Genomic DNA, 27,976 nt, shown 5'->3' on the forward strand with positions numbered 1-27,976 from the left:
GCTGGGTGTGGGCTGGGCTGGGTGTGGTGGTGGTGCTGGTGCTGGGCTGGGCTGGGCTGGTGTGGGCTGGGCTGGGCTTGGGTGGGCTGGTGTGTGTGGGCTTTGTGTGTGGGCTGGGCTGGGCTGGTGTGGGTGGGCTGGTGTGGGCTGGGCTGGGCTGGTGTGGGCTGGGCTTGGTGGGGGCTGGGCTGGTGGTGTGCTGGGCTGGGCTGGGCTGGGTGTGGGCTGGTGTGGGTGGGCTGTGGCTGGGCTGGTGTGGGCTGGGCTGGGCTGGGCTGTGCTTGCTGGGCTGGGCTGGGCTGGTGTGGGCTGGGCTGGGTGTGGGCTGGTCAGGGGGCTGGCTGGTGGGTGGGCTGGGTGTGGGCTGGGCTGGGCTGGTGTGGGTGGGCTGGGCTGGGCTGGGCTGGTGTGGGCGGTGCTGGGCTGATCTGGGTTGGGCTGGCCTGGGCTGTGCTGGGCTGGGCTGGGCTGGGCTGATGTGGGCTGGGCTGGTGTGGGCTGGGTTGGGCTGGGCTGGTGTGGGGAAGTAGCTCAGAGGCTGCAGAGAGGAGAGGGGGAAGGTGAGAGTGAGATGGAGGGAGAGAGGGAGAGAAGGGGGAGAGGGGGAGGGAGGGAGAGAGGGAGAGAAGGAGGAGAGGGGGAGGGAGAGAGAGGGAGAGGAGGAGGGAGAGAAGGAGGGAGAGAGGGAGGGAGGGGGAGAGAGGGGGAGAGAGGAGAGGGAGAGAGAGAGAGAGGGAGAGAGAGAGAGAGAGAGAGAGAGAGGAGAGAGGGAGATGAGAGAGAGAGATAGGGGAGAGAGAGAGAGGGATAGCGAGAGGGAGAGATAGGCGGAGAGAGAAGGTGAGAGAGAGAGAGAGAGGGTGGGAGAAAGAGGGGGAGAGAAAGAGACAAGGGGGAGAGAGAGAAGGTGAGAAAGAGAGAGGGGGAGGGGAGAGGGTGAGCGTGGTGTCTCTGTGCCCTGGGGCAAATATGAGTTGGCAGAGAGGCGGGTATAGAGAGTGGTGGGTGGGGCTGGTGTGGCAGGGGGGTGTGGTGTTGTGTTGTGAGGGTGGGCAGGGTGAGGGGTGTTTGAGGGACTGACCCTGCCCTTGCCTTTGCCTTTGCCCCACTGCAGGATGTTGCAGGGTGAGGGTGTGGGTGTGAGGCGGGTGCTGGTGACCGGGGGCTCGGGGCTGGTGGGCCGGGCCATTGAACAGCTGGTGCTGGCGGGTGAGAAGCTGCCCGGTGAGGAGTGGACCTTCCTGTCCTCCACAGATGCCGACCTGACGTGAGTCTGCACCGTGGGGGCAGGGGGGGGGGGGGGGGTGACCCACAACACCCACCCCTCACCCTCACCCCTCACCCCACCCTCACCCCCACCCCTCACCCCCACCCTCACCCCCACCCTCACCCCCACCCCTCACCCCCACCCTCACCCCACCCCCTCAACCCCCTCACCCTCACCCCACCACCCCCTCACCCCCTCACCCTCACCCCCACCCTCACCCACCCTCACCCCTCAAACCTCCCCCCCCACAAACTCCACTCCCCAACCCCCTCACCCCACAACCCCAAAATACCTCTCCCCTCTGTGTGTGTGTGGGGGGGGGAGTGTGAGGGGGGTCTGTGTGGGGTTGGGGTGAGGGGGGAGGGGGGTGAGGGGGGTGTCTGTGGGGGGGTCTGTGAGGGGGGGGTTGGGGTGAGGGGGGGGGGGGGGGGGGGGGGGGGGTGGGGTGAGGGGGGGTTGGTGTGGGGGGTCTGTCTGTGTGGGGGGGTTGTGGGGGGGGGGGGTTGAGGTGGGGTTGGGGTGAGGGGGGGTCTGTGGGGGGGGGGTTGGGGTGCGGGGGGTTGGGGTGAGGGGGGGGGTCTGTGTGGGGGGGTTGGGGTGAGGGGGGGGGGGGGGTGAGTTGGGGGGGTCTGTGTGGGGGGGTGGGGTGAGGGGGGGTCTGTGTGGGGGGGTTGGGGTGAGGGGGGGTCGGTGTGGGGGGGTTGGGGTGAGGGGGGGTTGGGGTGAGGGGGGGGGTCTGTGTGGGGGGGTTGGGGGGTGGGGGGGTTAGGGTGAGGGGGGGGGTTGGGGTGGGGGGGGGGTCTGTGGGGGGGGTCGGGGTGGTGAGGGGGGGTCTGGGGGTGAGGGGTCTGTGGGTGGGGGGGTTGGGGTGAGCGGGGTTTGCTGACGCCCCCTGCTGTGTTTCTCCCCCCATGGCAGGGATGGGGTCCAGACGCGGGAAGTGTTTGACCGCTACCGGCCCACCACGTGATCCACCTGGCGGCCAAGGTGGGCGGCCTCTTCCACAACATGAGCTGCAACCTCGACTTCTGGGTGAGTGGAGAGGCACCCCCCACCCCTCCCCCACTCCAAGACACCCCTCTGTGACACCTCCCCGTCCGAGACACCCCCCACTCCCCACTCCCCACTCTGAGATCCCCCCCCACCACTGCCCGTCAACTTGCCCCCCCCTACCCCTACAACCCCTTGCACAACCCCCCCCCCTCCCACTATCCCCCCGCCACGCCCGAGATCCACCACCCCCGCTCTCCCCTCCCCAAAGACTGCCCCTCTCACCCCCCTCTGTGACAACCCCTCCAAGACTACACCCCCCTTCTCTAAAAACTCTGACCCCATCCCAGACTCCGCCCCCTCCCCCCCCTTCTTCGAATCTCCCCTCCACATTTCCTGGGAGGTAGGGGTGGGTGGGGGGGGGGGGGGGGTGAGGGTGGGGGGGCTGGGGAAGGTGTTTGGGAGGGGAACGGGGGAGGGTGGAAGTGAGTGACGGAGGTGGGGTTGGGGGAGGGGGTGGGGAGAGGAGAGAGGAAGTGACCTGGGATGCAGCAGGGAGGGGGTGGAGATGAGATGAGGAGTCATCGGGTGATACAGTGGAGAAAGAGGCCTTTCGGCCCCACTCACCCACACCGGCCAACATGTCCCAGCTACACTAGGCCCACTTGCCCGCATTTGGTCCATATCCCTCCAAACCTTTCCTATCCATGTACCTGTCTAACTGTTTCTTAAACGTTGAGATAGTCCCTGCCTTAACTACCTCCTCTGGCAGCTTGTTCCATACACCCACCACCCTTTGTGTGAAAAAGTTACCCCTCAGATTTTTATTAAATCTTCCCCTTCACCTTAAACTATCCTTTGGTCATATCATAAGTGATAGTAGAATTAGGCCATTCGGTCCATCAAGTCTACACCGCCATTCAATCACGGCTGATCTATCTCTCCCTCCTAACCCCATCCTCTGCCTTCTTATAACCTCTGACACCCGTACTAATCAAGAATCTATCTATCTCTGCCTTAAAAATATCCACTGACTTTGCCTCCACAGCTGTCTGTGGCAAAGAATTCCACAGATACACCACCCTCTGACTAAAGACATTTCTCCTCATCTCCTTCCTAAAGGAACGTCCTTTAATTCTGAGGTATGACCTCGAATCCTGGACTCTCCCACTAGTGAAAACATCCTCTCCACATCCACTCTATCCAGGCCGTTCACTAGTCGTTACGTTTCAATGAGGTCCCCCTTCACTCTTCTAAACTCCAGCGAGTACAGGCCCAGTGCCGTCAAACGCTCATCATAGGTTAACCCACTCATTCCTGGGATCGTTCTTGTAAACCTCCTCTGGACCCTCTCCAGAGCCAGCACATCCTTCCTTAGATATGGGGCCCAAAATTGCTCACAATATTCCAAATGCGGCCTGACCAGCACCTTATAGACCCTCAGCATTACATCCCTGTTTTTGTATACAAGCCCTCTTGAAATAAATGAGTTTGCTTTCTTTACTACTGATTCAACTTGCAGATTAACTTTTTTGGGAATCCTGCACCAGCATTCCCAAGTCCCTTTTCACCTCCGATTTCTGGATTCTCTCCCCATTTAGAAACTAGTCTCCGCCTTTATTCCCACTACCAAAATGCATGACTCCACACTTTGCTAGATTATATTCCATCTGCCACTTCTCTGCCCACTCTCCCAACCTGTCCAAGTCCTTCTGCAGAGTCCCTGCTTTCTCTACACTACCTGCCCCTCCACCTGTTTTGGTATTATCCGCAAACTTGGCCACAAAGCCTTCAATCCCCTCGTCCAAATCATTAATATACAACATGAAGAGTAGTGGCCCCAGCACCGATCCTTGTAGAACTCCACTAGCCACTGGTCCTCGATTCCCCTACTCTGGGCAAGAGACTCTGTGCATCTACCCGATCTATTCCTCTCATGGTTTTATGCACCCCCTATAAGATCAGGGAGAGGGGAGAAATGGAGTGGGGAGGGGAGGGAGAGGGGGTTGGGAGGGGAGGGCGGGGATTGTAGAGGGAGTGACTGGGGTTGGCCAGATATATTCCAACATGTCTGCCGTTGGATTGGATTTGAGTATATGAGCAGGGAGGTTCTACTGCAGTTGTACAGGGTCTTGGTGAGACCACACCTGGAGTATTGGGTACAGTTTTGGTCTCCAAATCTGAGGAAGGACATTATTGCCATAGAGGGAGTGCAGAGAAGGTTCACCAGACTGATTCCTGGGATGTCTGGACTGTCTTATGAAGAAAAGACTGGATAGACTTGGTTTATACTCTCTAGAATTTAGGAGATTGAGGGGGGATCTTATAGAAACTTACAACATTCTTAAGGGGTTGGACAGGCTAGATGCAGGAAAATTGCTCCCGATGTTGGGGAAGTCCAGGACAAGGGGTCACAGCTTAAGGATAAGGGGGAAATCCTTTAAAACCGAGATGAGAAGAACTTTTTTCACACAGAGAGTGGTGAATCTGTGGAACTCTCTGCCACAGAGGGTAGTTGAGGCCAGTTCATTGGCTGTGTTTAAGAGGGAGTTAGATGTGGCCCTTGTGGCTAAGGGGATCAGGGGGTATGGAGAGAAGGCAGGTACGGGATACTGAGTTGGATGATCAGCCATGATCATATTGAATGGCGGTGCAGGCTCGAAGGGCCGAATGGCCGACTCCTGCACCTAATTTCTATGTTTCTATGTCTCCCACCCCCAGAGGAAGAACGTGCAGATCAATGACAATGTGCTCCAGACCGCCCACGAACACGGGGTGTCCAAGGTGGTCTCCTGCCTGTCCACCTGCATCTTCCCCGACAAGACCACCTACCCCATCGACGAGACCATGGTGAGCACTCCCCCCCCCCCCCCGCTGAGGTCAGACCAGACTGGAAACAAGAAGCATAGAGTTTGAAACTATTCCACCCAGCAGCGGTAGAGTCCCTGCCTCTTCAGCGCCAGAGACCCGGGTTCCATCCCGGCTACGGGTGCTGTCTCTACAGAGTCCCCGTGACCTGCGTGGGTTTTCTCCAGGCGCCCCGGTTTCCTCCCGCACACCAAAGACGTGCAGGTGTTGTCGGTTAATTGGCCCTCTGCAAATTGCCCCCAGTGTGTAAGGAGTGTAGAATCAGGGGGTGAGCTGATGGCAATGTGGAGAGAGTGAGGGGAAGCATGGACTCTGTGGGCCGAAGGGCCAGTGACTGTGGTTACGTGGTCATGGTGCAACGCTGCTGGCCGTCGTCTCCACCCACATTCATGCCCAGTTCCCTGGAGACAAAGCTCCATGTAGACAGAGACCCGTCACACTGGGGGCAAGACCTCGTCACACTGGGGGCAAGACCACACACACTGGGGGCAAGACCACACACACTGGGGGCAAGACCACACACACTGGGGGCAAGACCACACACACTGGGGGCAAGACCACACACACTGGGGGCAAGACCACACACACTGGGGGCAAGACCCCTCACACTGGGGGCAAGACCACACACACTGGGGGCAAAGGCCACTCACACTGGGGGCAAGACCACTCACACTGGGGGCAAGACCACACACACTGGGGGCAAGGCCACTCACACTGGGGGCAAGACCACACACACTGGGGGCAAGACCACTCACACTGGGGGCAAGACCACACACACTGGGGGCAAGACCACTCACACTGGGGGCAAGACCACACACACTGGGGGCAAGACCACACACCTGGGGGCAAGGCCACTCACACTGGGGGCAAGACCACACACACTGGGGGCAAGACCACTCACACTGGGGGCAAGACCACTCACACTGGGGGCAAGACCACGCTCACACTGGGGGCAAGACCACACACACTGGGGGCAAGACCACACACACTGGGGGCAAGACCACTCACACTGGGGGCAAGGCCGCTCACACTGGGGGCAAGACCACACACACTGGGGGCAAGACCAGTCACACTGGGGGCAAGACCACACACACTGGGGGCAAGACCAGTCACACTGGGGGCAAGATCACACACACTGGGGGCAAGACCACACACACTGGGGGCAAGACCACACACACTGGGGGCAAGACCACACACACTGGGGGCAAGACCACACACACTGGGGGCAAGACCACACACACTGGGGGCAAGACCACACACACTGGGGGCAAGACCACTCACACTGGGGGCAAGACCACACACACTGGGGGGCAAGACCACTCACACTGGGGGCAAGACCACACACACTGGGGGCAAGACCCACACACTGGGGGCAAGACCACCACACACACTGGGGGCAAGACCCCTCACACTGGGGGCAAGACCACTCACACTGGGGCAAGACCACTCACACTGGGGGCAAGACCAGTCACACTGGGGGCAAGACCCGTCACACTGGGGGCAAGACCACTCACACTGGGGCAAGACCAGTCACACTGGGGGGCAAGACCCGTCACACTGGGGGGCAAGACCAGTCACACACTGGGGGCAAGACCCGTCACACTGGGGGCAAGACCACTCACACTGGGGCAAGACCACACACTGGGGGCAAGACCACACACACTGGGGCAAGGACCACACACACTGTGGGGGGCAAGGACCTCACACTGGGGGCAAGACCAGTCACACACTGGGGGCAAGACCAGTCACACTGGGGGCAAGACCAGTCACACTGGGGGCAAGACCAGTCACACTGGGGGCAAGACCCCTCACACTGGGGGCAAGACCAGTCACACTGGGGGGCAAGACCCGTCACACTGGGGGGCAAGACTCGTCACACTGGGGGCAAGACCAGTCACACTGGGGGCAAGACCCGTCACACTGGGGGCAAGACTCGTCACACTGGGGGCAAGACCACACACACTGGGGGCAAAGACCAGTCACACTGGGGGCAAGCCCCCCGTCACACTGGGGGCAAGACTCGTCACACTGGGGGCAAGACACCACACACTGGGGGCAAGACACACACACTGGGGGCAAGACCACACACACTGGGGGCAAGACCACACACACACTGGGGGCAAGACCAGTCACACTGGGGGCAAGACCACACACACTGGGGGCAAGACCACACACACTGGGGGGCAAGACACACACACTGGGGGCAAGACCCACACACACTGGGGGCAAGACCACTCACACTGGGGGCAAGACCACACACACTGGGGGCAAGACCACACACACTGGGGGCAAGACCACACACACTGGGGGCAAGACCACTCACACTGGGGGCAAGACCACACACACTGGGGGCAAGACCACCCACAAACACTGGGGGCAAGACCACCCACACTGGGGGCAAGACCACACACACTGGGGGCAAGACCACACACACTGGGGGCAAGACCACCCACACTGGGGGCAAGACCACACACACTGGGGGCAAGACCACACACACTGGGGGCAAGACCAGTCACACTGGGGGCAAGACCCGTCACACTGGGGGCAAGACCCCTCACACTGGGGCAGGCCCTTCCAAGGACCTGAACCCCATTCTGGTCACTTAAATCCCTCTCCATCTAGAGCTGTGCTCCCCATCTCTGTACCCCCCTTCTCCCCCTGACCCGAACCCTCCCAACCCCCCCCTTCCCAACCCCCCCCTCCTCCAAGCCCCCCCACCCCAACACCCCCCCCAAACCCCTCCCCCCCCCCCCTCCCAACCACCCCCCTCCCCAAGCCCCCCCCTCCCCCAACCCCCCCATCCCCCTTCCCCCCCCCCAACCCCCCCCTCTCCCAAATCCCCCCCTCCCCATTCTCCCCCCCTTCCCCAAAACCCCCCCTCCTCAAACTCCTTCTCCATGTCGGTGCCCCCATATTGGTTCATTGGGCCTGTTGTCTCACTGTACACAAGATACCCGGAACTGGAGGTGGCCACTCGGCCCCTCAATCCTATTCCACGCTGAACGTGATGGCAGCTGATCCACACCGGCCTCGACTCTGGAGCCGGCTCCCCCCTCACCATCTCACAAATGTGTCTACCCGCACCTTAAATCTCTCTCTCTCTCTCTCCCCCCCCGATCGTCTAGATACATAACGGACCTCCACACAGTTCGAACTTTGGATATTCCTACGCCAAGCGGATGATCGATGTCCAGAACCGGTATAGTTTCTCAATCAGCGCTTTCACACCGGGCTCTCATAGTGCAGTACAGCACAGGAATAGGCCCTCGACCCGCAATAACAAGACGCCAAGTTAAACTGATCTCCTCTGCCTCTACATGATCCATTCCCTGTGTATCCATCCACACGCCAACCCAAAACCCTCGTAAACACCGCTATCGTATTCCCCATCCACCACCACCACTGCCCCTGGCAGCACGTTCCACGCACCCACCTCTCTCTGTGTAAAACAACCTGCCCCGCCCGCGCGTCACCTTTCAACTCTGCCCCGCTCACCTTAAAGCTGTACTCACAAGTATTTGATATTTCTGCCCTGGGAGAAAGGCTCTGACTGTCTCTCCCATCTATGCCTCTTATCATTATATATGCTTCTATCAGGTCTCCTGGCAACCTCCAGCGTTCCAGAGTAAATAGTTTGTCCAACTCCTCATTCTAGTTACTGCCCCCTCATCCAGGCATCATCCCTCCTCTCCACCCTCCCCAAAGCCTCCACAAGAGGGCGACCAGAACCGCACACAATACGGATAGAGTGGATGTGGAGAGGATGTTTCTACCAGTGGGAGAGTCTAGGACCAGAGGGCGCAGCCTCAGAATTAAAGGATGTTCCTTTAGGAAGGAGATGAGGAGGAATTTCTTTAATCAGAGGGTGGTGAAGCTGGAATTCTATGCCACAGAAGGTTGTGGAGGCTGTCGATGGATATTTTTTAAGGTGGAGGCAGGTAGATTCTTGATTAGTGCGGGTGCCTGGGGAGAAGGCAGGAGAGTGGGGTTAGGAGGGAGAGATAGATCAGCTATGATCAAGTCAAGATTCAAGTCAAGAGAGTTTATTGTCATGTGTACCTGATAGGACAATGAATTTCTTGCTTTGCTTCAGCACAACAGAACATAGTAGGCATTGACTACAGAACAGATCAGTGTGTCCACATACCATTATATAAATATATACACACATGAATAAATAAACTGATAAAGTGCAAATAAACGAATAATGGGCTACTAATGTTCAGAGTTTTGTCCGAGCCAAGTTTAATAGCCTGATGGCTGTGGGGAAGTAGCTATTCCTGAACCTGGACGTTGCAGACTTCAGGCTCCTGTACCTTCTACCTGAAGGTAGCGGGGAGATGAGTGTGTGGACTTGATGAGAATGGCCAATTCTGCTTCTATCACATGACTTTATGACAATGTTGCAAATGCGGCCTAAGCAAAGTTTTATAAAGCTGTAATGTGATGTCCTGACTCTTACACTCAGTGACCAATGAAGGCAAGCATACCATACGCCTTCTTTACCACTCTATCTAGGTGTTAAGGAGCCAAGGACTTGGACTCAATTATCCCACTGTACATCAATGCTGTTCAGGGTTCTCCCATTAACTATTTCCCTTTTATATTTCCCATTTGATGCAGCTACACAAGTTATTGGTGAGACCGCACTCGGAGTACTGTGTGCAGTCCTGGCCACCCAGCTACAGTTTAGTCTGAACAAGGGCCTCGACCCGAAACGTCACCCATTCCTTCTCTTTTTTGAGGATGTAACTAGGAAAATGGATAAGGGAGCGCTAGTGGATGTAGTGTACCTGGACTTTCAGGAAGCCTTTCTGTGGATTGGAGGGTAGCTAATTTTATCCCGACGTTTTAAGAAAAGCGGGAGAGAGAAAACAGGGAATTATAGATCAGTTAGCCTGACATCGGTGGTGGGGAAGATGCTGGAGTCAATTATAAAAGATGAAATAGCGGCACATTTGGATAGCAGTAACAGGATCGGTCCGAGTCAGCATGGATTTACGAAGGGGAAATCATGCTTGACTAATCTTCTGGAATTTTTTGAGGATGTAACTAGGAAAATGGACAAGGGAGAGCCAGTGGATGTAGTGTACCTGGACTTTCAGAAAGCATTTGATGAGGTCCCACATAGGAGATTAGTGGGCAAAATTAGAGCACATGGTATTGGGGGTAGAGTGCTGACATGGATAGAAAATTGGTTGGCAGACAGGAAACAAAGAGTAGGGATTAATGGGTCCCTTTCAGAATGGCAAGCAGTGACTAGTGCGGCATCGCAAGGCTCGGTGCTGGGACCGCAGCTATTTACATTATACATTCATGATTTAGATGAAAGGATTCAAAGTAACATTAGCAAATTTGCAGATGTCACAAAACTGGGTGGCAATGTGAACTGTGAGGAGGATGTTATGAGAATGCAGGGTGACTTGGACAGGTTGGGGGAGTGGGCAGATGCATGGCAGATGCAGTTTAATGTGGATAAATGCGAGGTTATCCACTTTGGTAGCATAAAACAGGAAGGCAGGTTATTATCTGAATGGTGTCAGATTAGGAAAAGGGGAAGTACAACGGGATCTGGGGGGTCCTTGTTCATCAGTCTATGAAAGTAAGCATGCAGGTACAGCAGGCAGTGAAGAAAGCGAATGGCATGTTGAATTGATTTGAATTGAATAAATGTATTCCTGTCACACAAGCAGCTGCAAGATGTCCGAGACAAGGCGAGGTAGTTAAGTTCTGACAGGTGAACAAACATTTCATACTGAAGGTGTGGCAGTAAACTGGTTGCACAGGTCATTGAATTGAATACATTTTATTAGCCGTGTATGTATACATACAAGGAATTTGCCTTGGTGCTTTGTTCACGTAACAACAGGATATATAGTAGGCAATTAATAATAAAACATTATAATTTAAACATGTGAATTAAATAAAATACCAGAGCACAAGGAGGCTACAGATTTTTGGTTATTGAGTAGAGCTACTACTCGTGGATAAAAACTGTTTTTATGTCTGGCTGTGGCAGCTTTGACAGTCCGGAGTCGCCTTCCAGAGGGAAGTGATTCAAAGAGTTTGTGTCCAGGGTGAGAGGGGTCAGAGATGATCTTGCCCGCTCGCTTCCTGGCCCTTGCAGTGTATAGTTCGTCAATGGAGGGAAGGTTGCAGCCAATAACCTTCTCTGCTGATCGGACGATTCGCTGCAGCCTCCGGGTGTCGTGCTTGGTGGCTGAGCCAAACCAGACCATGATGGAGAAGGTGAGGACAGACTCTACGATGGCCGTGTAGAATTGGACCATCATTGCCTGTGGCAGATTGTGCTTCCTCAGCTGCCGCAGGAAGTACATCCTCTGTTGTGCCTTTTTGACTGTGGAGTCGATGGTAGCCCCCCACTTAAAGTCCTTGGAGATGATGGTTCCCAGGAACTTAAAAGATTTCACTGATGTGACTGTGGTGTTGTTGATAGTGAGTGGGGTGAGGAGAGGGGGAGTTCTCCTAAAGTCTACTATCAATTCCACCGTCTTAAGAGCATTGAGCTCCAGGTTGTTGCGATGGCAACAGGACGTCAGCTGTGACACTTCAAATCCACAAACAAAATCCTTGCACAGGTCCCCTGGCTGAGTGGTGAGAAGTGTGCAAGATCATGACGGGCATGGATTTAGTGAATGCTCGCAGTCTTTTTTCCAGTGTAGAGTATTCTAAAACTTGAGGACGCAGGCTTATGGTGAGAGGGGAAAGATTTAAACAAGACTTCAGGGGCAACTTATTCACCCCGTGGTCTGTGTCTGGAATGAGCTGCCAGAGGAAGATGATGTTACGACTTTCAAAAGACTTTAGGACATGTGTGGGTATGAGGGGTTGAGAGGGATATGGGCCGAGTGCAGGCAAATAGGGCAAGCCCAGAATGCCAACTTGGTTGGTATGGACACAGTGAGCTGAAGGGTCTGTCTCACTCTTACAAAATGCACCGTGGAAAGCATCACATTGGTTTGGGAACAGCTCTGCTCAAGAGAGTTGTGGATGTAGCCCAGTCCATCACCCAGACTCCCCATCCACGATTCCACCTACGCTGCCTCGGAAAAGCAGCCAACGTAATCAAAGGCTTGTCCCACCCCGATCATTGCTCCTTCTCCCCGCTCTGCACTCCTATCGAGCTTCTGAACGGCCCATCCACAAGCTAGGGCACTGTCCGATTCACCTCTACCCCATTGTGGACATTGGACCTTGTCTGTGGAACTGATGCGCTACAATTCTGAGAACTATATTCTGCACTCTGTATCTCCCCCTTTGCTCGATGTATTGCTCTTGAGTTTGACTTGATTGTAAGTTCTCAGTAAGTTATAGGAGCAGAATTAGGCCATTCGGCCCATCGCCATTCAAACATGGCTGATCTGTCTTTCCTTTTCAACTCCATTCTCCTGCTTTCTCCCTGTAATCTTCGATAGGATCAAGAACCTGTCAGTCTCTACCTTCCCCTCTCAACCCCAACCTCCTTTCCAAAGGTACATCCTTTAATTCTGAGGCTGTGCCCTCTAGTCCTAGGCTCTCCCACTAGGGGAAACATCCTCTCCACATCCACTTCTGACCCTCCTTCGGACACTTCAGATCAGTCTGAAGAAGGGTCTCGGCCCGAAACGTCACCCATTTTTTCGCTCCATAGATGCTGCCTCACCCGCTGAGTTCCTCCAGCATTTTTGTCTACCTTCCATTTTTCCAGCATCTGCAGTTCTTTCTTAAACAAGATAAGGGAATGACGTTTAGTGCAAGGTAAAGCCAGCAAAGTCCAATCAAGGATAGTCCGAGGGTCACCGCTGAGGTAGATAGTAGTTCAGCACTGCTCTCTGGTTGTGGTAGGATGATTCAGTTGCCTGATGACAGCTGGGAGGAACCTGAAGCTGGAGGTCTTGTATATCTGATCAGTTTGGACAGCAGAACAAAGCTTTTCACTGTACATTGGTCCACATGACAATAACCAACCCAACCTAAATCAGCGACCTCCCCCTTGCTGGGGTTAAACTCGGTGGGATGGCAGGGTGGGCAAATCATGTGATAGTAGTAGAATTAGGCCATTCGGCCCATCAAGCCTACTCCGGCATCCAATCGTGGCTGATCTATCTCTCCCTCCTAACCCCATTCTCCTGCCTTCTCCCCATAACCTCTGCCACCTGTACTAATCAAGAATCTATCTCCGTCTTAAAATATATCCACTGACTCGGCCCCCACAGCCGTCTGCGGCAAAGAATTCCACAATTCACCACCCTCTGGCTAGAGAATGGCGGGGTGTCGTGCGTGCGTGCGTGGGCGGTTTCTTCAGACGTCAGGGAGTGGCGTCACGGCGCCTCGCTAACGGTACAGTCACTCTTGCAGCGGCTACCACCAGCAACACGGGCGCATGTTCACCGCCGTCATCCCCACCAATGTCTTCGGCATGCACGACAACTTCAACATCGAAGAGGGACACGTCTTGCCTGGGCTGATCCACAAGACACACCTGGCACACAGTTGAGTCTCCATAAGCGAGTTCGGTATTACAACTGAGCGTGTGCGTGAGTTTGCCCAGGTCATTCGGGATAAACGTTCTTGCCAGCCGAGCTACTGTGTGTGTGTATGTTACCATCGATAATTGTTTTGAGCTGCGTTTCGTACATATTTTCGTTTTGCTTCTTCCATGTAAGAAAATACTGCTTTCAAAACTATTAACTCGGTGTATTTATGCTTCATTTGTACAAAACTACGGTGATTTTGGTGGTTTTGTTGGCTTCTCCTTGGTCGCTCGCTGGCCCGCTTCGGTGAGTGAGCGGTGATTAACAACCAATTGTTATTGTTTTTGTTCTGGAGAGGGGGGGGGGGGGGGGGAAGAATGACATGAAATGTATGATTTCTATAACTAGCTATAATTAATATGGAAAGTATTTGTGGGGTTTTTACCTCTTGCGGCCACGGGCTGTAGGCACGTTTGTTGACTTCTGAATGAGTTCTTTCTGCATGTACATGTGTGAGTAAACTTGTGTAAAGGGCCTGCCCCACTTTCACGACCACATTTAGCAATGTTACAAAATGTTGAGATTTTAAAAATCAAGTCTGCAATTTATCCCATCAGATAAAGCATAAAAAGAAGTTTAAGTTGACACCTAATTCACTTTCATATCTTCAGTATTAAAAAGGTTATGGCCATTTTCATACTCGGAAATTAGCATCTTGTTCCCTATTGATTTTCCATTGACTTAACACAAAAGCTGTGATCGAGAACAGTCAAAAGCCCATAACTTTATTAAAAATTAAGAGAACTGAAAGAAATTTTCAGTTATTATAGATTGAAGCATTCTGAAACAAATGTAAAACAATCTTCCTTGGATGACCTGAAATTAAAGCAAATAATTAGTTAGTTACCCGATTGTAGCTAATTCCAATATTCAATTCTAAACATTTATCCATTTCTTAAGGAAAGATTAACATTTTTAAATAGCCTAAGTGTCCAAATAACATTCACACAAGAATTCACAATAAAACATGATTTTAAATCTCATTTACATTAATTTATAGGCCAAATGGAAGGAATTTAGTGTTCAATTGCTGTAAATTAATGGCCATTTAAATCAACTTTCGAGTGGGATCCTGTGGAACTCTGTGGAACGCGCTGGTTTGGAACGTTCCCTTTGCGGTAGATTTGTACTCCCATATGCCCAGAAAAATACTGCGGGATTTAATGGGCCCCCAAATTAGCTACTCGTAACATAAAATTTTGTATAAGGGGATCTTAAGAAGCGCTTTTTAATGTAAAAATAAACAGCCTACCTTCTGATGTCCCCTGTATGAGATCTGTCCCGTTGTCGGCGGTCGCTGGTTTAGAGGATGATTTTTAACCTACTATAACAATTAAATAACCCAATTTAGTTTAAAAATAGCTGCAGCGAACGAACCTCGCAGCGATTTTTTATCAGCAACTAGGCAGGCTGAACAACCTCGATTTCAATAGCCTAGGGAAAATCGCGTTTTAAACCCGGCCCCCTCTTAAAGGCGCCAAAATCGCGCACATGGTCAGCGACAGATCTGCAGCACCGCTGAAGGTAGGTTTTGCAACATACCTACCTCATTCACAACCTTTTTTACTCGTGGACATTTTTCTTCAGGCTAGAAACACACCCCGACCTACTTGATGCCACGAGTACCTACGACTAGCATTACGACCTACCTACGCCCTCGTGACGACCATGCTGCGAGTACGAGTCAAGGGCAAACTCGGCAAAGGTCGTGAATTAGGTTGTGAGAGTAACGTAAACCAATGTTGACCAACATGTTGACGATCGACCAGACAACAAGCGGTTACGAGCTTTTGCTGTCGATCATGCTTGTGTGCACAAATGCAGCTGTCAAGGGAACTGTCATTGCACGGGCTGCATCCAAAAACAGAAGGACGTGAACAAACTGACCGACAAAGCTGAAATGTTGGATGGCAAGGCAGAAGAATTGAAACAGGAATGCTGCCGCTAAAATGTGTTTTAGTAGCAATATCAAGACCAACAAAAATGTGTGAAGATTGACAGGGCTTTCTCCGAAGGAAGACTTAGACAACCTATGCGAATATGTGAAGCATCAAGCAATGAAAATGCGATATTGGGAAGGGAAGAAAAAAGTCGTCAGTACTAAAGTACCAAGAACATTTAAACAATCGCCAAAGAATTCTGGACCCAGATCAAAACTCATCATAAAGGATGAAATGATACTCATGTTGATGAAGCTGCGCCTTGGGCTGTCGATGGTGTTTCTCACGACTTTGTTTGTAGTTAGTGGGGATGCACGTTCTAAAATATTCAATACATGGATTAAATTCCTAGCCACCCAACTGAAGCCCCTGGCCAGATGATGATTTGATAAGGTCCACACATATCTGCACAGAGATATTTATAGAATGACCACAGCATGTGCAGTTGCAGGCTTTGACATGGTTCGACTACAAGAAACACAACACTGTGAAACTATTGGTTGGAATTGCCCCAAACGGCATTGATCACATTCTTATCGAAAGCTTGCGGTGGGCAATCATCTGATACACACATTGTTAGGAAGAGTGGATTTTTGATCCTGGGGATTGCATAATGGTGGATAGAGGATTTCCCATTCAAGAAGACTTGATGTTTCGCCAAGCCTATTTAGAGATTCCCCCCCATCCCAGGCGTGGTCATCGGCAAATGACCAGAGAAAAAGTACACAAAACCAAGAAGGTTGCCAATGTCGGCATTCATGTTGAACGGGCCATAGGTCGTCTAAAGTGGTTTACCATCCTGAGAAACAATTTACCCATCACTTTAGTTCCGCATATGGATGATATTTTCACCGTCTGTGCAGCATTATGTAATTTACTGCCTCCATTGATGTGTAAATGAGATGTTGGTGTACCTGCAGATCATTTTGATCAGAAGTTCATCTTTGTGTTTATCCAGATTTGATATGAGCTGACATCCAGAATTTGCCAAGTTTGCAACATGTATATTTCAACTTATTTTTATTTTACATTACTTTACATTAATTTACATTGCTTACAGGAAGGACATTATTGCCATAGAGGGAGTGCAGAGACGGTTCACCAGACTGATTCCTGGGATGTCAGGACTGTCTTATGAAGAAAGACTGGATAGACTTGGTTTATACTCTCTAGAATTTAGGAGATTGAGGGGGGATCTTATAGAAACTTACAAAATTCTTAAGGGGTTGGACAGGCTAGATGCAGTAAGATTGCTCCCGATGTTAGGGAAGTCCAGGACAAGGGGTCACAGCTGAAGGATAAGGGGGAAATCCTTTAAAACCGAGATGAGAAGAACTTTTTTCACACAGAGAGTGGTGAATCTCTGGAACTCTCTGCCACAGAGGGTAGTTGAGGCCAGTTCATTGGCTATATTTAAGAGGGAGTTAGATGTGGCCCTTGTGGCTAAGGGGATCAGGGGGTATGGAGAGAAGGCAGGTACGGGATACTGAGATGGATGATCAGCCATGATCATATTGAATGGCGGTGCAGGCTCGAAGGGCCGAATGGCCTACTCCTGCACCTAATTTCTATGTTTCTATGTTTATAATTCAAAACAGTTTTGTTATCACCATATATCTACCCAGAGCTCATTTATGCGTTTAATTGATAGTATACTGGTGGATTTTTTCTGACTGTATGACAGCACTGAACTATTTAGTTTGTGGAGGCTCAGTGTAGTTAAAAACAAGTTTAAGATCATTTGTTTTTTTAAAGCCACACTGACTATTTACTAATCGTTATACTATATGTGTGTCTGGATTAGTTCCAGGATGCTGTCTGGATCTTGTTTTGCATGTCTGCTGTGTGGTTTTTAATCATTCTTCATGTACCAGGTAGAGATAAATAGTTGGGGAAAATTGGAATAGCAAATAATTGATAAAAACATGCTAGATGAATATTTAGGAGGCGACATGTCATGGTTGTTGTATACATGATAGAAGGTTGCTTGCTAGCATTGTAAGATGCAAAGACAAACGCAGTTCACAGAGTTCCGCCCAATACGTACGCGTATTCACGCATATTCGTGATTACTAGCAACCGTCTTTGTTTATCCCGAATGACCTTTGACAAATCCCATGATTCATTGCACGAGCGAGATACCGAACTCGCTTATTGTGTTTTAGACTATGTTAGTGACTGTACCTGATCACATTGTCCCATCCTCTCACCTCCACATCCCCCCTCCCTCTCAACCCCCTTCCCCCCCCCCCCCTTTATCCCCCTCCCCTTCCTCTCTCCCTCACCCCCCTCCCCCCTCCCTCACCCCCTCCCTCCTCCCTCTCCCCCTCCCCCTTTTCCCTCTTCCTCCCTCCCTCACCCCCTCCCACCTTCTCCCTCTCCCTCCTCTCTCCCTCCTCTCCCTCACCCCCTCCCACCCCCTCCCCCCTCCCCCCCTCCCTCCCCCCTCCCCCTCCCCTCTATCCCTCACCCCCTCTTCCTCTTCCTCTATCCCCATCCCTTCCCCACCTTCTCCCTCTCCTCCCTCTCTCCATCACCTCCTCCCACCCTCCCTCCTTCTTTGCCTCTCTCCTCCCCTCCCCCTCCCTCTACCCCCCCCCCTCCCCTCCCCTCCCCCCTTCCCTCCTCCTCTCTCTCCCTCCCCCCCTCTCCTCCTCCCTCGCCCCCTCCCACTTTCTCTGCCTCTCTCACACCCTCCCTTCTTCCCTCCCTTCCCCCCCCATCCCTCCCCTCCCTGCCTCTCCCTCCCTCATCCCTCCCATCCCTTCCCCTTTCTCCCTCTCCCTCCCCTGAAGGATACAGCATTGAAACAGGCCCTTTAGTCCTCGCCAACCCAGTATTGGTGTACGGGGGGGGGGATCACTGGTGGGTGCGGACTCGGAGGGCCGAAGGGCCTGTTTCTGTGCTGTATCTCTGAACCAAGCATTCCTGCAGGGGGTGCGTTCTAACTCCGTGCTGTTTGTTTCTGTTGCAGAGAACGGCAGTCCTCTTGTAGTCTGGGGCTCAGGGAAACCACGCAGGCAGTTCATCTACTCGCTGGTGGGTCGCTGGAGGGGGCTTCACTCTGCTACTGCACTGGGGGGGGGGGGGGGGCACTGAGCTACTCATAGAGTGATACAGCGTGGAAACAGGCCCTTCAGCCCAACTTGCCCACACCAGACAACATGCCCCATCTACACCAGCCTCACATAGGTTCAAGGTGAAGGGGAAAAGATTTAATAGGAATCTGAGGGGTACCTTTTTCACACAAAGGGTGGTGGATGTATGGAACCAGCTGCCAGAGGAGGTGGTTGAGGCTGGGACTATCCCAAAGTTTAAGAAACAGTTGGACAGGTGCATGGATAGGACAGGTTTGGAGGGATATGGACCAAACACAGGCAGGTGAGACTAGTGTACATGGGACATGTTGGCCGGTGTGGGCAAGTTTCCACACTGTTAAATCTTTGCCTGCCCCCTGACTTATACCTATGTCCTCTGGTCCTCATTCTCCTGCGCTCCAAGGAATCCCAGCCCTCTCAACCTCTCCCTATAACTAATTCCCTGCAGTCCTGGTAAATCATCTCTGCCCCCTGTCCACCTTGACAACATCTCTCCTGTAACATGATGCCCAGAGTGGAGCACGATACTCTAAATGCGGACTGACCGACGACTTATACAACTGCAACATGACCCTCCCAACGCGTCTGAGCAGCTTAACGAAAGCCTCTCAAACACAGCCGTACTACCTACTGCCAGCAGGCACGCAAACAAAAGCTTCTTGCTACGCCTCAGTGGTTGTGACAAGAATACACTGAGACCACGGGGCATTGCAACAGCTGGAGCTGTTCGTGGTTAGAAGGGACGAGGCAGGGTCGTCTCGTCCAAGATGGGCCGAAGGGCCTGCTTCCATGCTCTATGACTCTACAACAGCTCGCTGGGGGGGGGGGGGCTTAGGTTTGAAAATGGATGGGGAATTAGAACTGAGGTGGACACAAAAAGCTGGAGTGACTCAGCGTGTCTGAGGAACTCTGGAGTAACTCAGCGGGACAGGCAGCATCATCGGAGAGACGTTTTGGGTTGAGATCCTTCTTCAGACTGAGGAAGGGTCTCCACCCGAAACGTCACCCATTCCATCTCTCCGGAGATGCTGCCTGTCCCGCTGAGTTGCTCCACCATTTTGTGTGTCTCTTCGATGCAAACCAGCATCTGCAGTCCCTTCCTACACAGTTTGACCGGGGGGGGGGGGGTGGGGGGGGTAGATGGGTGACTCTGAATATTCAATCCCTCCTCTCTCACCCAAACCCTGCCACCACGAGCCGTCTCTGTGACAACAGTTGCAACGCCCCTTGTTGTCACGTCCATCCAGAACATTCTAGATCCAGGGACTAACAGCGGTTCCTGGCTTTTGCAGGATCTGGCTCGGCTAATCATCTGGGCCTTGAGGGAATACCAGGAGATCGAGCCCATCATCCTCTCTGGTGAGTGCTTCTCCACCGTGTAGCGGGATACAGGCGCTAGGCAAATGCAGGACGTGTCGTGACCTCGCCCCCTTCTGCCCAAACATCTCCTCCACCCAACACCAGGGCCTGCGTGAGGCCAGTGGTTGTGAGAATTGAATTGAATACATCTTATTAGCCGTGTATGTATACATACAAGGAATTTGCCTCGGTGCTTTGCTCGCAAGTAACAACACGAGATACAGTAGACAATTAAAAATAAAACATTATAATTTAAACATTGGTACACCAGTCATTGAAAGTAGGCATGCAGGTGCAGCAGGCAGTGAAGAAAGCGAATGGTATGTTAGCTTTCATAGCAAAAGGATTTGAGTATAGGAGCAGGGAAGTTTCTACTGCAGTTGTACAGGGTCTTGGTGAGACCACACCTGGAGTATTGCGTACAGTTTTGGTCTCCAAATCTGAGGAAGGACATTATTGCCATAGAGGGAGTGCAGAGACGGTTCACTAGACTGATTCCTGGGATGTCAGGACTGTCTTATGAAGAAAGACTGGATCGACTTGGTTTATACTCTCTAGAATTTAGGAGATTGAGGGGGTTCTCTTATATAAACGTACAAAATTTTTAAGGGATTGGACAGGCTAGATGCAGGAAGATTGTTCCCGATGTTGGGGAAGTCCAGGACAAGGGGTCACAGCTTAAGGATAAGGGGAAAATCCTTTAAAACCGAGATGAGAAGAACTTTTTTCACACAGAGAGTGGTGACTATCTGGAACTCTCTGCCACAGAGGGTAGTTGAGGCCAGTTCATTGGCTATATTTAAGAGGGAGTTAGATGTGGCCCTTGTGGCTAAAGGGATCAGAGGGTATGGAGAGAAGGCAGGTATGGGATTCAGGGCGAAGAAGGGTTTCGGCCCGAAACGTTGCCTATTTCCTTCGCTCCATAGAAGCTGCTGCACCCGCTGAGTTTCTCCAGCTTTTTTGTGTACCTTCGATTCTCCAGCATCTGCAGGTCCTTCTTAAACACGGGATACTGAGTTGGATGATCAGCCATGATCATATTGAATGGCGGTGCAGGCTCGAAGGGCCATATGGCCTACTCCTGCACCTAATTTCTATGTTTCTATGTGACTAATTACATAAAACACCAGAGCACAAGGAGGCTACAGACTTTTGGTTGTTGAGTAGAGCTACTACTCGTGGAAACAAAACTGTTTTTATGTCTGGCTGTGGCAGCTTTGACAGTCCGGAGTTGCCTTCCAGAGGGAAGCGATTCAAAGAGTTTGTGGCCCGGGTGAGAGGGGTCAGAGATGATCTTACCCGCTCGCTATGGCTTCCACAGGTAAAGTCTGGTGGTGGGACCAGGTAGAGGGAGCTCCACTGTGTGTCTAACCCCAGGAGCGTGTGATGGGACAGTGTAGAGGAGCTTCACTCTGTGTCGAACCCCAGTGATGGGATAGTGTCTAACCTCCACTTCCCCTCCTGGTCCCATCACCTGCTGAAGCCGTGGCCTTGAGTTCTGGGCTTTGTGTTGACGTTATCTCTCGGGGTGAGGGTGTGGGCAGCAGGATAATCTTTTGTGTGTGTGTGTCTCTCTCTCTGTCCGCAGTGGGAGAGGAGGAGGAGGTGTCCATTAAAGAGGCGGCAGAGTGCATCGTGGCTTCCATGGGCTTCAAAGGCCAGGTTATTGTATCCTTCAATGTGACAATTGCCCCATGAGCTCAGTTACGTTTATACTTTAGAGATACAGCCAGCAAACAGGCCCTTCTGCCCACCGAGTCCTCGCCGACCAGAGACCACCCCGCACACTAGCACTATCCCACACACTGGGGACAATTTAAACCTGCAAAATTAATGCCTTACCAAATTAGCCGACAGACCTGTACCTCTTTGGAGTGTGGGAGGAAACCGGAGCACCTGGAGAAAACCACGCGGTCACAGGGCGAACGTACAAACTCCGTACAGACAGCACCCGTATTCAGGATTGAACCGGGGTCTGTTGTGCTGTGAGGCACTGCTGTGCCACCGTGCACCCCCTGCACAGTGCGTCTCTCAGCCGCCAGCGTGAGAGTGAGCGGGAGCCAGGCGTCTGGGCGTTCTCATCCCCACAGGGGCAGCAGGAGGAAGTGGCAGCGAGTGTTTAAACAGTTCTGAGCTCCAGCACGGTGGTCATTTACGACCAGTGATCTCAAGGAAAGAGCGCGCAGAAGATTCACGAGGATTGGTGCCAGGACTCAAGGGCCTGAGCTACAGGGAGAGGCTGGGCAGGCACGGACTTCATTCAGAATGCTGAGGGGTGAATTTATAAAGATGCGTACAAAATGATGAGGGGAATGGATAGGGTGAATGCACACTTTTACCCAGAGTGCCACCATGTTTTGGCGCCATTTCCAAAGTTTGTTCTGCCCGCTTGGTCTACTGCAGCAGCTCCTGATCCAGGCGAGCTCCAGGCTCCTGCAGGGCCCCCGTCGGTCGTCTTCGATCGGCTCAGCCCACAATCCGACATCCCTCTCCTCGTCCGGCCAATATTGTGTGCGAGGGCGCCCCCTGCAACCGACCTGGAAGGTGCTGGAAGCTTTCACCTTCCTATCTCGGTTGCTGTCTGTGTGGAGTTTGCACATTCTCCTCGTGACCGCATGGGATTCCCCCCACATCCCATAGACGTGTGGGTTATTGGTTAGTTATCGTGTGTGCTAGTCTGTGTGGGGGGGAAGGGGGGAAGAAAGAGTTGATGGGAATGAATTGGGATTAGTGCCTGGTTGATTGGTGGCCGTTGAACAGCATGGACTCGGTGGACCGAAGGGCCTGTTCCCATGCCTTGTGACTTTTCCTTTAACTTTGTGCGTTCAGTTCGACACGAATAAATCTGACGGCCAGTACAAGAAGACGGCTAACAACGGCAAGCTGAGGACATACCTGCCCGACTTCCAGTTCACCCCCTTCAGCCAGGGTGAGTTCACACCATCACCAGCTCTTCCTCTGCACCCCCCACCCACTCACCCCCCCCCACCACTCCCCCCCACTGACTCACCCACCCACCCCCCTCCCCACTGACTCCCCCCCCACTCATCCCCCCCCCCACCCACTCACGTACCCCCCCACCCACTCATCCCCCCACCCCTCATCCCCCCCCCCCCACTCACCCCCCACCCACGCATCCCCCCCCCCCCCCACTGACTCACCCACTCCTCCCCCCCACCCACTCATCCCCCCCCCCCTCACCCCCCCCCCACTCATCCCCCCACCCCTCATCCCACCCCCACCCACTCATCCCCCCCCCCCACCTCATCCCCCCCACCCCCGCCCACTGACCACCCACTCCCTCCCCCCCACCCCCCACCCACCCCAGGGGACCCACTAACCCCCACTGGCCCCCCCCCCTCCCCCACTCCCCCCCCCCCTGTCAACCCCCCCTGCCACTGGTTTGTACCCACTCATCCCCCCCACCCACTCATCCCCCCCCACCCACTCATCCCCGCACCCACCAAATCATCCCCCCCCACTCATCCCCCCACGCATGGTCACCCCCCCACCCCTCACCCCCCCACCCACTCCCTCCCCCCACCCCTCATCCCCCCACCCCACTCACCCCACCCACCTCTCCCCCCCATAGCGCCCACTGACTCACCCACTCACTCCCCCTTTGTAGTAACCCCCCCCCCACCCACCCCCCCCCCGAGCACACACCCCCCACACTCACCTCCCCCCACCCAATCACCCACCTCAGCGACCCCCCACCCCCCTCACACCCCCCCCCACCTCACTCCCCCCCCCATCCAGTCCACCCCCCTCCCATCCCCCCCACCCACTCATCCCCCCCCCTGACTCCCCCCCCACCCACTCACCCCCCCACCCCTCACCACCCCCCCCCCACTCAACCCCCCCCCCTCCTGCCACCCCCCCCAACTCACCCCCCCCCCCCACTCCCCCTCCACACACTGACTCACCCCCCCCCTCACCCCCTCACAACCCCTGGTGGACACCTGGGTTTGATCCCCCCCCCATCACTCCCCCCCACACCAGTCACCCCCACCCACCCACCCCCCCCCACCCCCACACCCCCCCCCCCCCCACCCCCCACCCCCACCCACCCACCCCCACCACCCAGCCCCACCCCCCCCACCCCCTCACCCCCCAGATACATGGTCACCCCCCCACCCCTCATCCCCCCCATTGACTCACCCCCCCCACCCACTCATCCCCAGACCCCTCACCCCACCCCACCCATCATCCCCCACACCACTCCCCACCACCCCCCCCCCACTCACCCCCCCTGGACACACCCCCCCACCCCCTCACCCCCCACCCACCCAGCCCCCCCCCCCCCACTCACACACCCCCCCACTCACACTCACCCCCCCCCCACATCAGCTGACTCAATATCCCCCCCTCACACACCACACCCCACTCAAGTCCCCCCCCCACCCCCACACCCACCCCACCCACTCACCCCCACCACCCACTACCCCCCCAACACTCATCCCCCACCCCCCACTCCACCCCCCCCCCCACCCGCCCCCCACACCTGTTTTCCCCAACCCCACCCACTCACCCCCCCCCCACTCCCCCCCACCCACTCACCCCCCACACCCACTCACCCCCCCCCCACCACTCCACCCCATCCACCACCCCCCACCGACACTCACCCCCCACACCCACACACCCCACACCCCCCCCACACTCCCCCACACTCCCCCCCCCACTCCACCCCCCCCACCCCCTCACCCCCCCATCCACACACCCCCCCCTGACTCACCCCCCCCACCCCTCCCTCACATCCCCCACGTAAAAAAACACTCATCCCCCCCACACTCACCCCCCCCCCACACTCCCCCCCCCCCCACACTCACCCCCCCCACACCCCACTCACCCCCCCACCCACTCCATCCCCCCACCCACTCCACCCCCCCCACCCACTCTCACACCCACCCCCCCACACACCCCCCCCACCCACCACTCCCACCCCACCCAAGCCCCCCCCCACCCCCCCTCCCCACCCCACCCTCACTTCCCCACTGCACCCCCCCAGGGTCCCTCCTCAGACCCTCACCCCCCCCACCCACACTCCCCCCCCACCCACTCATCCCCCCCCACCCAATCTGAGGACACCCCCACCCCCCCCCACCCACTCAGTCCCCCCAGACACAGGTCCCCCCCACCCACTCATCCCCCCACCCACTCCACCCCCCCCCACCCACTCACCCCCCCCCCCCACTCACTCCCACACACTCGGCTCACCCCCCCACCCACTCACCCCCCCCCCCACTCACCCCCCACCCCCTCACAAACCCACCCCCACACACCAACCACCCCCCCCCCCAGGCTCACCCCCCCACCAAACTCACCCCCCCCCCCACCCACCCCCCACACCCCCCCACTCACACCCCCAGTCCCAACACACCCCCCACCCAATGACACCCCACACACCACCACACACCCCCGGACACACTCACCCCCCACCCACTTTTTCACACAGAGAATGGTGAACTCACCCCCCCCCCACTCACCCCCCACCCACTCACCCCCAGGCCCACTCATCCCCCCACCCACACACTCCCCCCCACCCACCCACCCCCCCCCCCCACACACACCCCCCACACCCACTCACCCCCCCCACACACCCCCACACCACCCCCCACACCACACCCACCACATCACCCCCCCCCCCACTCATCCCACCCCCACACACTCATCCCCCCCCCATATTGACCATCCCCCCCCCACCGACCCATCCCCCCACACCCACACATCTCACCCCCCACTTTCTCCACATCCACCCCCACCCACTCACCCCCCCCTCACCTCCACCCCCCCCCACACACTCACCCCCAACCCACTCCCCCCCCACCCACTCACACCCCCCCCACACACTCACCCCCCCACCCACTCACCCCCCATCCCACCCACCCACTCATTCCCCCCACCCACCCACTCCCTCCCCCACACCACTCACCCCCCCCACACACTCCCCCCCCCACCACTCACACCCCCCCCACCCACTCATGTGGCCCCACTCCACTCACTCCCCCCCACCACTCACTCCCCCCCACCCCTCACATCCCCCCCCCCCCCCCCACCCCCCCACCCCCACCCCCACCCCCCCCCCCCACCCCCTCCTCTCACCCACCACACACACTCCCCCCCACCCACACACCTCCCCCCCACCCACCTCCCAAACCCACCCACTCACCCCACCCACCCGGATCCCCCCCCACTCCCTCACCTCCCCCCCCCCACTCGTGCAAACTCCACCCACTCACCCAACTCCCCCCCACTCATCCCCCCCCCCACCCACTCACTCCCCCCACACCCACTCCCTCACCCCCTCACCCACTCACTCCCCACACCCACCCCCCACCCAAACACCCCCCCCCCCAATGACTCACACCCCCCCCACCCTCTCCTCCCCCCCACCCACTCACTCCCCCCACCCACTCTCCCCCCACCCACACATCCCCCCCACCCCTCATCCCCCCCACCCACTCACCCCCAACCCGACACCCGTCCTCAGACACCCCCCTTGCCCCATGACACACTGCTCACCCTATGGTACTCATCCCCCCCCACTGACTCACCCCCCCACCCACTCACCCCCCCACTGACTGCACCCACTCATCCCCCCCCACTGACTCACCCCCCCCCACTGACTCACCCACTCACAGCCCCTACAACACTCACCCCCCCCCACTGTATCTCACCCCTCACCCACCCCCCCCCACACACACCACCCCCCCCACACCACTCACCCCCCCCCACTGACTCACCCAAGAACACCCCCCCCCACACACTCACCCCCCCCCCACTGACTCACCCACTCAACCACCCCACTCACCCCCCATTCACTCCCTCAACCCCCCCCCCACCTCACTCATCTCCCCCCCCACCCACTCACCCCCTAGCTGACTGACAACCCCCTCACTCACCTCCCCGCCTCACTCACTCACCCCCCCCCAGCTGGCGCACCCCCCCCCCACCTCGCTTATTCCCCCCCCCCCCCCCCCCCCCACCCCCCCTCACTGCACCAGCGACCCGAAACGTCACCCCCACCTTCCCACACAGTAGCCAAAGGGCAGGTTCCCATGGAGACTAACTCTCACACTGGCCCTTGTTTCTGTGTGTTCCAGCTGTCAAGGAGACCTGCGACTGGTTTGTAGCCAACTACCACGCGGCCAGGAAGTGAGGCAGGGCAGGTGCCGCCTGCCCGCGTGTGGTCTGTTCACGCACGGTGGGGTGGGGTGGGGGGGGGGGAGTGATGTCGGCTTGGGAGTAGATAGCGGTGATAGTCTATGGGTGCAGTAACGGGGCCTGACCCAGCGAGCGAGCACACACGTCCAGCTTCACCTCCTACACAATCTCTTCGCCTCAGCCACCTCTGTGCTGCACCTCAGGGCTTCAATAGTGCCTCTACCTGTAGTCTCTGTGTTTGGGCTTGGGGAGGGGGAGGGGGAGGAAATGCCCCCGTATCTCTGCCAGAACATGCTTTTGCTGCCGTCTCCCTCAAACCCAACCCCTCCCCCTCCACACACTGCTACCTCACCCCCTCTGAGGTGGTGGACAAGCTGGGTTTGATAGGACATCCAACACCACAGTGAAGAGGGAGAACAGAGTGTGGTTTTAGTCTAGTCCAGTGCAGGCCAGCTGGTCCCTGTGAGCTGGGGAGGGGGGAGATACATGGTCAGTGACCCAGCCCACTCTGGTCATTGGACTTTGCCCCCTCTGCCTGTTATCAGAGGCTCCACCTGAGATACAGAGGGGTGCACAAGCCCAGCCTATGCTAGAGGAGATGCGACCAGAGGCTGGAACCCATGGAGGTGGTGGTTGGTTGGACAATATCCACCGGCAGAAGCTTGCTGCTTAATTAGCAAGTTGATTTTTAGTGAGGTACTAATTTTGTACAGCAATTGTATTATTAAAAAGGTTGTTGCTATCAAACCACTGCCT

The 27,976-nt window shown here is 55.5% G+C and overlaps 2 protein-coding genes across 4 annotated transcripts in view; both read left to right on the forward strand.

Annotated features, from left to right (window-relative positions):
- arhgap39 (Rho GTPase activating protein 39) overlaps positions 1–27,976 on the forward strand; it is a 621,406-nt gene that overhangs the window by 483,522 nt on the left and 109,908 nt on the right. The window lies entirely within an intron of this gene.
- gfus.1 (GDP-L-fucose synthase, tandem duplicate 1) lies at positions 529–27,967 on the forward strand. Its single transcript, XM_055649284.1, is given in 12 exon segments — positions 529–560; positions 1,115–1,267; positions 2,186–2,226; positions 2,229–2,299; positions 4,979–5,107; positions 8,251–8,324; positions 13,484–13,617; positions 18,574–18,638; positions 19,990–20,056; positions 21,645–21,724; positions 22,886–22,985; positions 27,160–27,967. Coding segments are annotated over 11 exon segments (969 nt in total). The 5' UTR covers positions 529–560; position 1,115; the 3' UTR covers positions 27,216–27,967.

Source organism: Leucoraja erinacea, chromosome 2 (genome assembly GCF_028641065.1).
Source record: "Leucoraja erinacea ecotype New England chromosome 2, Leri_hhj_1, whole genome shotgun sequence".
Classification (NCBI taxonomy): domain Eukaryota; kingdom Metazoa; phylum Chordata; class Chondrichthyes; order Rajiformes; family Rajidae; genus Leucoraja; species Leucoraja erinaceus.